This window comes from Pongo pygmaeus, chromosome 4 (genome assembly GCF_028885625.2).
Source record: "Pongo pygmaeus isolate AG05252 chromosome 4, NHGRI_mPonPyg2-v2.0_pri, whole genome shotgun sequence".
In the NCBI taxonomy this organism is placed as follows: domain Eukaryota; kingdom Metazoa; phylum Chordata; class Mammalia; order Primates; family Hominidae; genus Pongo; species Pongo pygmaeus.
In genome coordinates, this window is record NC_072377.2 from 37842968 (window position 1) to 37856191 (window position 13224).

The 13224-nt window shown below is 38.8% G+C and overlaps 1 protein-coding gene and 1 non-coding gene across 3 annotated transcripts in view; one reads left to right on the plus strand and one right to left on the minus strand.

Annotated features, from left to right (window-relative positions):
- The window catches only part of WDR70 (WD repeat domain 70), a 365021-nt gene that overhangs the window by 302724 nt on the left and 49073 nt on the right, over positions 1–13224 (plus strand). For both annotated transcript variants that reach the window (XM_054486906.2, XM_054486907.2), the window contains exons 11-13: positions 7310–7409; positions 10695–10779; positions 12608–12746. In XM_054486906.2, coding sequence (XP_054342881.1) covers positions 7310–7409; positions 10695–10779; positions 12608–12746 — 324 coding nt within the window. The remainder of the gene's footprint in view (positions 1–7309; positions 7410–10694; positions 10780–12607; positions 12747–13224) is intronic.
- On the minus strand, positions 9967–10078 carry LOC129037633 (U6 spliceosomal RNA). Its single transcript, XR_008502875.1, has one exon. It is a non-coding gene; the product is annotated as a U6 spliceosomal RNA (small nuclear RNA).

Consider the following 13224-nt stretch of genomic DNA (forward strand, 5'->3'; position numbering starts at 1 on the left):
GCCAACATTCAAATTCAGGAAACACAGAGAACACCACAAAGATACTCCTCGAGAAGAGCAACCCCAAGACACATAATTGTCAGATTCACCAAGGTTGAAATGAAGGAAAAAATGTTAAGGGCAGCAAGAAAGAAAGATCGGGTTAACCACAAAGGGAAGCCCATCAGACTAACAGCGGATCTCTCGGCAGAAACTCTACAAGCCAGAAGGGGGGGGGGGGGCAATATTCAACATTCTTAAAGAAAAGAATTTTCAACCCAGAATTTCATATCCAGCCAAACTAAGCTTCATAAGCGAAGGAGAACTAAAATCCTTTACAGACAAGCAAATGCTGAGAGGTTTTGTCAGCACCAGGGCTGCCTTAAAAGAGCTCCTGAAGGAAGTACTAAACATGAAGAGAAACAACCAGTACCAGCCATTGCAAAAACATGCCAAATTGTAAAGACCATCGATGCTATGAAGAAACTGCATCAAATAATGGACAAAATAACCAGCTAACATCATAATGACAGGATCAATAATGACAGGATCAAATTCACACATAACAATATTAACCTTAAATGTAAATGGGCTAAATGCTCCAACTAAAAGACACAGACTGGCAAATTGGATAAAGAGTCAAGACCCATCAGTGTGCTGTATTCAGGAGACCTGTCTCACATGCAGAGACACTCATAGGCTCAAAATAAAGGGATGGAGGAAGATCTACCAAGCAAATGGAAAACAAAAACAAGCAGGGGTTGCAATCCTAGTCTCTGATAAAACAGACTTTCAACCAGCAAAGATCAAAAGAGACAAAGCCATTGCATAATGGTAAAGAGATCAATTCAACAAGAAAAGCTAACTATCCTAAATTATATGCACCCAATACAGGAGCACCCAGATTCATAAAGCAAGTCCTTAGAGACCTACAGATACTTAGACTCCCACTGTCAATGTTAGACAGATTAATGAGACAGAAGGTTAAGGATATCCAGGGCTTGAACTCAGCTCTGCACCAAGCGGACCTAGTAGACATGTACAGAACTCTCCATCCCAAATCAACAGAGTATACATCCTTCTCAGCACCACATCGCACTTATTCCAAAAGTGACCATATAGTTGGAAATAAAGCACTCCTCAGCAAATGTAAAAGAACAGAAATCACAACAAACTGTCTCTCAGACCACAGTGCAATCAAATTAGAACTCAGGATTAGGAAACTCACTCAGAACTGCACAACTACATGGAAACTGAACAACCTGCTCCTGAATGACTTCTGGGTACATAACGAAATGAAGGCAGAAATAAAGATGTTCTTTGAAACCAATGAGAACAAAGACACAATGTACCAGAATCTCTGGGACACATTCAAAGCAGTGCGTAGAGGGAAATTTATAGCACTAAATGCCCACAAGAGAAAGCAGGAAAGATCTAAAATTGACACCCTAACATTACAATTAAAAGAGCTAGAGAAGCAAGAGCAAACACATTCAAAAGCTAGCAGAAGGCAAGAAATAACTAAGATCAGAGCAGAACTGAAGGAGGTAGAGACACAAAAAACCCTTCAAAAAATCAGTGAATCCAAGAGCTGGTTTTTTGAAAAGATCAACAAAATTGATAGACTGCTAGCAAGACTAATAAACGAAGAAAAGAGAGAAGAATCAAATAGATGCAATAGAAAAATGATAAAGGGTATATCACCACCGATCCCACAGAAATACAAACTACCATCAGAGAATACTATAAACACCTCTACACAAATAAACTAGAAAATCTAGAAGAAATGGATAAATTCCTGGACACATGCACCCTCCCAAGACTAAACCAGGAAGAATTTGAATCCACGAATAGGGCAATAACAGGCTCTGAAATTGAGGAAATAATTAATAGCCTACCAACCAAAAAAAGTCCAGGACCAGATGGATTCACAGCTGAATTCTACCAGAGGTACAAGGAGGAGCCGGTACCATTCCTTCTGAAACTATTCCAATCAATAGAAAAAGATGGAATCCTCCCGAACTCATTTTATGAGGCCAGCATCATCTTGATAGCAAAGCCTGGCAGAGACACAACAAAAAAAGAGAATTTTAGACCAATATCCCTGATGAACATCGATGTAAAAATCCTGAATAAAATACTGACAAACCGAATCCAGCAGCCCATCAAAAAGCTTATCCACCATGATCAAGTGGGTTTCATCCCTGGGATGCAAGGCTGGTTCAACATATGCACATCAATAAACGTAATCCAGCATATAAACAGAACCAAAGAAAAAACCACATGATTATCTCAATAGATGCAGAAAAGGCCTTTGACAAAATTCAATAGCCCATCATGCTAAAAACTCTCAATAAATTAGGTATTGATGGGACATATCTCTAAATAATAAGAGCTATTTATGACAAACCCACAGCCAATATCATATTGAATGGGCAAAAACTGAAAGCATTCCCTTTGAAAACTGGCAGAAGACAGGGATGCCCTCTCTCACCACTCCTATTCAACATAGTGTTGGAAGTTCTGGCCAGGGCAATCAGGCAGGAGAAAGAAATACAGGGTATTCAGTTAGAAAAAGAGGAAGTCAAATTGTCCCTGTTTGCAGATGACATGATTGTGTATTTAGAAAACCCCATCATCTCAGCCCAAAATCTCCTTAAGCTGATAAGCAACTTCAGCAAAGTCTCAGGATACAAAAATCAATGTGCGAAAATCACAAGCATTCTTATACACCAATAGCAGACAAACTGCGAGCCAAATTATGAGTGAACTCCCATTCACAATTGCTTCAAAGAGAATAAAATACCTAGGAGTGCAACTTACAAGGGATGTGAAGGACCTCTTCAAGGAGAACTACAAACCACTGCTGAACGAAATGAAAGAGGACACAAAGAAATGGCAGAACATTCCATGCTCATGGATAGGAAGAATCAATATCGTGAAAATGGCTGTACTGCCCAAGGTAATTTATAGATTGAATGCCATCCCCATCAAGCTACCAATGACTTTCTTCACAGAATTGGAAAAAACTACTTTAAAGTTTATATGGAACCAAAAAAGAGCCCGCATTCCCAAGATAATCCTAAGCCAAAAGAACAAAGCTGGAGGCATCACGTTACCTGACTTTAAACTATTCTACAAGGCCACAGTAACCAAAACAGCATGGTACTGGTACCAAAACAGAGATACAGAGCAATGGAACAACACAGAGCCCTCAGAAAGAATACCACACATCTACAACCATCTGATCTCTGACAAACCTGACAAAAACAAGCAATGGGGAAAGGATTCCCTATTTAATAAATGGTGCTGTGAAAACTGGCTAGCCATATGTAGAAAGCTGAAACTGGATCCCTTCCTTATACCTTATACAAAAATTAATTCAAGATGGATCAAAGACTTAACATGTTAGACCTAAAACCATAAAAACCCTAGAAGAAAACGTAGGCAATACAATTCAGGACGTAGGCATGGGCGGGGACTTACGTCTAAAACACCAAAAGCAATGGCAACGAAAGCCAAAATTAACAAATGGGATCTAATTAAACTAAAGAGCTTCTGCACAGCAAAAGAAACTACCATCAGAGTGAAGAGGCGACCTACAGAATGGGAGAAAATTTTTGCAATCTACCCATCTGACGAAGGGCTAATATCCAGAATCTACAAAGAACTCAAACAAATTTACAAGATAAAAATAACCCCATCAAAAGAGCAATGGATATGAACAGAGACTTCTCAAAAGAAGACATTTATGCAGCCATCAGACACATGAAAAAATGCTCATCATCACTGGTTATCAGAGAAATGCAAATCAAAACCACAATGAGATACCATCTCACACCAGTTAGAATGGTGATCATTATAAGTCAGGAAACAACAGATCCTGGAGAGGATGTGGAGAAATAGGAACACTTTTACACTGTTGGTGAGAGTTTAAAATAGTTTAACCATTGTGGTAGACGGTGTGGCGATTCCTCAAGGGCCTAGAACTAGAAATACCATTTGACCCAGCCATCCCATTACTGGGTACATACCCAAAGGATCAGATATCATGCTCCTATAGAGACACATGCTCACGTATGTTTATTGCGGCAGTATTCACAATAGCCAAGACTTGGAACCAATCCAAATGTCCATCAGTGGTACACTGGATTAAGAAAATGTGGCAAATATACATCATGGAATACTATGCAGCCATAAAAAAGGATGAGTTCATGTCTTTTTCAGGGACGTGGATGAAGTTGGAAACCATCATTCTCAGCAAACTATGACAAGGACAGAAAACCAAACACTGCATGTTCTCACTCATAGGTGGGAATTGAACAATGAGAACACGTGGACACAGGGTGGGGAACATCACACACTGGGGCTTGTTGTGGGGTGCGGGACTGGGGGAGGGATAGCATTAGGTGAAATACCTAATGTAAATGATGAGTTGATGGGTGCAGCAAACCACCATGGCACATGTATACCTATGTATCAAACCTGCATATTGTGCACATGTACCCTATAACTTAAAGGATAATAATAATAAGCAAGTTTAGTTATGCTACTCCTCTGCCTAAACTCCTTTAGCAACTCCCTTTTGCCTTCAGGATAAAATCTAAGCTCCTTAACATGGTGTATTGGTCTGTTCTCCCATTGCTAGAAAGAAATACTTGAGGCTGCATAATCTATAAAGAAAAGAGGTTTAATTGGCTCCTGGTTCTGCAGGCTATACAGGAAGCATGATGCTGGCATTTAGTTGGCTTGTGGGGATGCCTCAGGAAACTTACAGTCTTGGTGGAAGGCAAAGGGGGTGTGAGATATCTCACATGGCAGGAGCAGGAGTAAGAGGAAGGGGAGGGAGGTGCCACACACTTTTAAATCTCATGAGAACTCACCCAGTATCATGAGGACAGTACCAAAGGGACTGGTGCTAAACCATTCATAAGAAGCCACCTCTGTGATCTAGTCACCTCACACCAAGTCCCACCTCCAACATTGGGAATTAGAATTTGACATGAGATATGGGTGGGGACACAGATCCAAACCATATCCCATGGCTTATACCGCCTTGATATCTGGGGATTGTTCATATCATTCCCCCACCATGCCTTTGGTTTCTCACATTTCCTGTAGGTAAGAAGTCTGGCACAGTGTGGCACGGTATGGCTGGATTCTCTTCTCAGGGTTTCACCAGGCTAAAATCAGAGTATTGCCTTGGTATGTGCTCAGGGTCCTCTTTCAGGCTCATTGGTTGTTGGCAGGATTCAGATCCCTGTTTCCTTGACATGTGGCCCCATTCATCTTTAAGCCGATAGTGACATGTGAAACACTTCTCATATCTCAAATTTCTGAGTTCTTCTTCCATCACATTTCTGTGACTTTCTTGTTGGCACTGTGGCTCATGCAACTGCTTCAGCCCCACCTGCAATCCAAGATAATCTCCCTATTTTAAGGTCAGCTGACTAGTAACCATAATTACACCTGCCAAGCTCCTTTGACCATGTAAGGTATTCATGGACATCACATTAGGGGGCAGAGGTCACAAGGGTAAAAATTCGGCTTACCACAGTGCAGTACCATCTGACTGAAATACTCTTTCTTGCCCTCACCTCCTGCTCCTGCAACTGCTAACTTCTACTTTATCTGTTAGGTCTCTGATTTATTTTTGCCCCTCTTTTCTCCCTCATTGTCAAGTTTGGGTTAAGACCTTCTCAGTGCTCACATATTACTCTGTATTTCCCCATTGTAGCACTTGTCACTCTGTGTGCCAATCTGTATCCTTTCTGGGGACTGCCAAGTCTTTTAGAAGCTATGTTTATCTCGGCACATTTGTGTTTTCTCTGCTTAACTGAGTGTCTGCCATACATACAGTTGATATCCAATAAAAAAAAGTTGAATCATTGAATTCTTTATATCCATGAAAGATGGAAGCATGATAACTAATATAAAATTCTAAGACTGTTACCCGGAGGAAGAACTGAGAAGCCAGTTTTCACTCAGTATATACAGATTATTATTATTTTTTAAATGAACTGGCCTGCTTTTGTAAGGTGGTGTACTCCTCATTACTGGATTTTTTTAGGTGTAAGCCCAGGGATTGGGTGTCAGGGATATTGTTTGGAGGGCAGAGTACACGAGCTCAGTTTCGTGACTCATTCTTCATCAGGGTTGCTACAAGAGCAATGGAGATGAGCTCACTTGCATTACCGTACCTGTAATGGTATGGTCCCAGGAGGGACTCACATGCTGTCATTACCAGCAGTCCCCCTGTCTTTTGCTATGGAATTACCCTAAGAAAGTTGGTAATGGCCAAGAACCATTGTGTAATTAGCCAGCATGGCATATGTTCACAGGTACACACACGCACACACACACACACAAACACACACACACCTATTATAGAGGTTACTCTATTAATGACATCTATGTAGGGGAGAAGGTTTTTAATGGACCAAATGTCTTTGTTCATATAGACCATACTTTTTGAGGTAATTGACTTCCTAGTACCTTGTGCCGGTTACTGAGTCATAACTGAGTGGCAAGATTGGTGTAGTAGAATTACAAGTCTTTAACTGTGTAGAAACAACATTGGAAGTAAAAATACTATTAAGGTAAATCAGTAAGAGAAGGATTATAATGCAGTATTTAAGAATAATCTTTTTTTGTTTCAAACCCTCAGCTCTACTACTTACAAACTGTGTGGCCTTGGACAAGGTCCTTAAGTTTCTGTATGTCAGTTTCTCAAACTATAAAATGGAGATGATAATAATAGAACCTAACTTACAGAGTGATTGTGAGGACTAAATAGGCAAGATAGGAAAGCATATAGTGTCTAGGATATGACAAGCATTGTATAAGGGTTAGCTGCTGTAATTATTATCATTATTCATTCCACAGGCACATTAAGACCTCCAACCATGTGCAGAGTGTATGGCATATCCTAGGAATACAATAAATATTTTAGGGTAAATAAATAATGTGCTCATTTGTAATTTTGATTTATATTTGCTCTTTCAGATAAATACAGGAAATTGTCCCAATAACTTTATAAGCATAATATGAAGAAGTAAATAAGAAGTTATTGTAGTCTTGTCTTGTACAGAGCTTGCTAGGGCAATCTGGAAATATGTCTCCTGCTAGGACTTACCTTCTCTGTTCTTTATTAAAGCAAATGGATATTTTTAAAAGCCATTTGGTAAGCAAATTATAATCATGTGAAATTAGTACTTTGCTTATAGGTGTGTATTATTTTCATCATGATAAAGTGAAATGTTCTTGCCACAAAAGTATTCTCTTCTGAATTGAGGTGAGATATTAACACTTTGTTTGTCTTTGTGAATAGGTTCATCCTAAGTTCCACTATAAACAGGCTCATGACTCGGGCACAGACACTTCTTGCGTGACTTTTTCCTATGATGGTAATGTCCTTGCCTCTCGTGGAGGTAGGTTAAAAGCTTTCTTTTTGATGTATTTCTCTATATAAAATAATCATCTTTAACAAATATGACAATAATATCCTAGTGCTTAGTAAAGCTTGCTGTGATTTTTGTTAATGCACCTTTGCCAGTCTGATTTCATTAAAATACATTTCCAACTTTGCAACATTGTTTGTATTAAAAATTACCAAGTAAAATGTTTAAATATTTCCTTTTTTTTTGCCTAAGTTTTGCATTTAGATTCAAATTCCATAAGAGTTTGAAGCCTCCACAAATGATCCTTGCTTCTGCCTTGGGAAGTTTATAGATGATCACCTATATTCTTTCTATACCATTTTATAATTCTGTGTCTGGTACTTCAAAGTCTTCTATTTGTTGCTTGACCATTGCTTTTTTTTTTTTTTTTTCCCCTGGTTCAAATACTAACCCAATTTAATTTTTTAAAAAAAGCCTATATCTAGATGAGATTTTTAAAAACAGTTCTATATGGTCATATTGTAAGTTTACTTACCCACATTTGTATGGTTGGATATAGCTTCCTAGTTTTTTGCTAAATCGTTATCACATAGATAGGTTGTGTATTGATAGAAGGAGATGGAGAATAGTGAAGGCAGCATTATGGGAGAGTGTGGGACATAGCTGAAGATTTTCCTACAAACCTATTTGTGGGGAGAGAAAAGAAATAGCATGGTAAGTAGGTTGGAGCCATGTTACAGAGGGTCTTAAGTATCACATAAGGAAAAGAAATACTAATAGCATGGTAAGTAGATGGGAACTATGCTACAGAGGGCCTTATATAGCCTTTATTCTGTAGGCCAAAGGAAGAGCTACACTTTAGGCAGGTGAATCTAACAGTGCTATATTTAGCTATTTATTCAGTCACTCGACTACTGTATATTGAGCATCTACTATGAGCTAACTTTATGCTAGGTGCTGGGTATAAACTGTAAACATGATAGACAGAATCCTTTTCCTGAAAGACTTTACAACCCAGTGTATAGGATAGTGGAAATGAAGAGAGAGGCAAGAGAAGTGGCACAGCTTTCCCCTCAATTTAACTAGTCCCTGCCCTTTTACCCTTGGGAACTCATTCAGATTCTCTTTAAGGAAACTTTACTGTTGTATCTAAACTACTCTCATTTGCATAACTTTAAAAAATCAGAGCACATGTACGTGTAATTCTCTATTTATGATACACATGGCAAATGTGGATATGTATAAAATATGTATTTTGGTCCATCAATTCTAACCTGCTACTTGAGTTCAGAGATGACTCGCAATTAAAATTCTATATATTCTTTATTTAAAACAATGGTTCTCATCCCAGTAGTGTATCTGAATCCCCTGGGAAAGTTTTCAAATGATAATTGCTCCACTTAGGAATTCTTACATCCACTCTTGCATCTTTGGGATGGTAATCCAAGTCTCTGAGGTGGAGTTAGGGGAGAAGAGGGGAAAAAGGGAGAGTGTAGCTTGAAAATTCTTCACAGGTGATAAAATAGGTGAGCCCATAATTACTCAACTGAGTAATTACCCAGTTGATATTTACTCCCTTAGAAGTATAAAACTAACTCTATTTCAGTCAAAGCCATTTTGGTGATAATTCTTACTTTCCTTTCCATCACACACACACACACACACACACACACACACACACACACACACACACACACACAAGCTTTTGGATAACTTAATTGGTCGATACCACATGTATACTATATTCCATCGTTTTCCTTCCTGGATGTATACAATATGGCAGATGGAAGTCTATTCAGCAAAGAGTCCTCAGGGTGTTACAAGGTGCTTCTGCTAGCTGCATAACCTGCTGGATTAGATGGAATTAATACAGGTTAATGTTTTCTTATTGTTTGAAGATTGTGGAGGTATGTAACCTTTTTTTAAAGACTAAAAGCAGGCCGGGTGCCATGGCCTACACCTGTAATCCCAGCACTTTGGGAGGCCGAGGCAGGTGGATCACTTGAGGCCAGGAGTTTGAGACCAGCCTGGAAAACGTGGTGAAACCCTGTCTCTACTAAAAATACAAAAATTAGCTGGATGTAGTGGCGCATGTCTGTAGTCCCAGCTACTCTGGAGGCTGAGGCAGGAGAATCACTTGAACCTGGAGGCTGAGGTTACAGTGAGCTGAGATCATGCCACTGCACTCCAGCCTGAGTGACAGAGCAAGACTCCGTCTCAAAAAAAAAAAAAAAAAAAAAAAGACTAAAAGCAATAAAGTAACATTCCAAAGGTGAGCCTTACAAAGTTCTCCCAGTACAAGCAGGTCCTGAGTTCAGCCAATTGTGGATTAGTGCACCTGCCAAAAGTTGGGTTTCAGAGGAAGCTTCACTGTAAAAATGGGGATTTTTACTGAACTCTTTACTCTCCTCACTTGCACCTGATTCTCATTCCTTATTGGACCCAAGGGGTTGAGGCAGGTCTCAGCTGTGGGCACTGGGGAGCAAGAACAGCGAAAACATTATGTATACAAGTTTGGCTTTTGTTCTGTTCAGGAATTAGTCCTATAGAAATATTAAAAAGTGATTTTTTAAAATTTATTTTTTAAATACATATGGAATACTTCAAGCATGAAATTTGCATGTCATGCTTGTGCAGGGGCTATGCTAATCTTCTCTGTATCGTTCCAGTCTTAGTATATGTGCTGCCAAAGCAAGCACAAAAAGTGATTCCTTAAAAATACTCATTATTCTTTAAGTGGCTTGGCAAAGCTGTACTCCCCAGCAAAGTGAAGAATGATAGCTATAGGTAGAATTACACTGGAGAGAAGGGAATCACATGGCTCACCCTTATTAATGTTAATGGATAGCTTTACCCATACACCAGTGGGAAAAGAATTGTTGTGAATTGAACTATTTTCAGTCCTGATAGTTGTTAAATTAAAATCTTCTCAAGAAGTAACGTATGCTCAAATACACCACAGGGGAACTACCATCTGCTCTAATATCATACTTTAGTGTAGATTCTCTAGGGTTCCTTCTAGCTTGCAGATGCTACATCTATCTGGAAAGTAATTTCTAGAAGCCCAATTCATTATCAAATAGCTTTCAACTGTTCTTGCGACTACTGCTTTTAAGCTCTCTGAACGGTTAAAAAAGCAAAACATGCTTATGTGAATCTAGCTTCTTTCTTCCTTTCTTTCTTCTCTCTTTCTCCCCTTCCCCTTCCCTTTCTTCCTTATAGTTATACATTAAGTTTAGCAGACTCTAAACTGGGAGCGAGTTCTTTTTGCACAATTCACTTTTCTGTCTTTTTTTCCCCTCATTCCTCTGTCAGGTGACGATTCATTAAAATTATGGGACATCCGACAATTTAATAAGCCACTTTTTTCAGCCTCGGGTCTTCCCACCATGTTCCCAATGTAAGTAGCCTATTTTAAATATTTGATCAGCATAGAAGAATGGAAAAGAAGTACTTTTACTTTAATGTTAATTTATATCATACGTCTTTTAGATCTTCTGGAAAAGAGACTTGAGAGAGTGATCAAAATCTATTTTTTGAAAAATATATATATTTTTTATTTTTCACATTCCTCAGACTTCAAAAACTTTTTTGAAGTTAAAATTATGTATTTGATTTATTCATATGTTTGTGTGTATTGTATGCACGCACAAGTCTTGGAGTAGTAAAATATATTTTAAGAGATTCAATTGTTCTTTTAATATTGTATAAATGACAAGGTAGGCCTTTTAAAATTTGTGGTTTTTAAAAATTTGAGCTCTAGTCAGCCAGGCATGGTGGCTCACACCTGTAATCCCAGCACTTTGGGAGGCCGAGGTGGGCAGATCACGAGGTCAGGAGATCGAGACCATCCTGGCTGACAACGGTGAAACCCCGTCTCTACTAAAAATACAAAAAATTAGCTGGGTGTGGTGGCGGGCGCCTGTAGTCCCAGCTACTCGGGAGGCTGAGGCAGGAGAATGGCGTGAACCTGGGAGGCGGAGCTTGCAGTGAACCAAGATTGCTCCACTGCACTCCAGCCTGGGGGACAGAGCGAGACTCCATCTCAAAAAAAAAAAAAAAAAAAAAAAAAAAATTGAGCTCTCATACCTTCAAAGCAGTTTTTAATATTACTGAGCATTTATAATACAGCTTATTTTCTCATTTTTTTAGTCATTCAAATCAATAATTCAGCATCCTTCACTTGTTCAGACTGTCTTGCTCTGGGTAGCTGAACGCTGTTATTTCCAATCTACTAAATTGGCACCTGAAACTTTTAAAGGTTTTCTTGAAGCAGCTGAGGCAAAACTTGACCTCTAAGTCCTATAGTTGGTGCCTAGGCAAATTGTTCTATTTTGGTAGAAATGAAATAATGATCAACAGAGAAGAGCATGAAGATAATGGAAGTGTCAAGTGAAGGAAGCTGTATGAAAGCTGTATGATAATGCAGTATTAACTCTAACATGTCTGCTGCCCATGGCATTTTATGTTAAAACAAACAAACATGAGTTTATAGCTGATGATAATTTTTTGAGCTATTATACCTGCTACAAGTAATGCTAACTATATAACTTCTGATGGTAATTTTTTGAGCTATTATACCTGCTGCAAGTAATGCTAACTATATAACTTCTTTGGGTCCTGTCTTAGATTAGTCACAATCAGATGGCCAGACTGCTAACAACAAGAGCCTTGGAATCATAGCCATCAATTAGGTTCCAGCAATGCAACCTGTGGCTCATTTCATGGTGCTCAACTTGACATAACTCAGATTACTTGGGGGTGATGATAGTGGTGTTAGTGAAAGTAGTTTTTAAAATGGCCAAAATAATCATTACTTAGACATTAGTCATATATATATCTGTCTGTAGACACTCTTAATGTCTATATTGAGTTTTTTTAATACTTCCTTTACGTTAAAAAAATTACAATGTAGAAGTTAAAAAGCACAGATTCTGGAATCTGACTGCGTAAGTTTGAATCCCAGCTGTGCTACTTACTTTTGTTGCTGTGTGCAAGATGTGATTAAATTATTTTCTTCAGTTCCCTCATCAGTAAAATGTGGATAATAACCACCGCATAGGATTATTGTGACGATTAAACAAACTAATATAAGTGCTTGACTCATAAGCCCTATATAGGAGTTAGCTTTTATTACAGAGATGTTTATATTTTATTTAATTCACTAATGATTGCTGGACTGTTATGGAGGTCATAAGCTTATACTCATAAACTCTTTTTTTCTGTAGGACTGACTGCTGTTTCAGTCCAGATGATAAGCTCATAGTCACTGGTACATCTATTCAAAGAGGATGTGGCAGCGGCAAACTTGTTTTCTTTGAGCGTAGGACTTTCCAAAGGGTGTATGAAATAGACATCACAGATGCGGTACGTATATTCTTTTCTCCTCAGCCTTGAGAATACATAAAGTTTGCCTCTTACCCATCTTTTGGTTTTGTTTGTTAAGTAGAATATAAGCCCTGGCCCTGAGAGCACGGTGATAGCTGCTTTTCACTCTAGCGTAGGAGTTGTCAGCATGTTGTGGACGGCTGAGCTACCCTATCCCTTTCCACAACCCAATATTTCCTATGGGCCTACACTTTAGTAGGAATTTCAGCTGGGTTTCCCTCTCTGCCAACCAAATTGAGGAGTGAAGATGATCATCATGTAGGATACAGAAAGGCGCATCCCACAATGGGCATGTTTGTGAGGATCTAGGGATTGTCGACAGAAGTGAAAGGTTAAGAAGTGATGAAGTTTAACATTGTTCCTGAAACCATGAAAACTTTGACAGAACTCTGCTTGTGTGGGTTGCAGTCATTAAAGTCAGGCTCAGCTTGCACTGAACTTAATTGCTATTTAATTA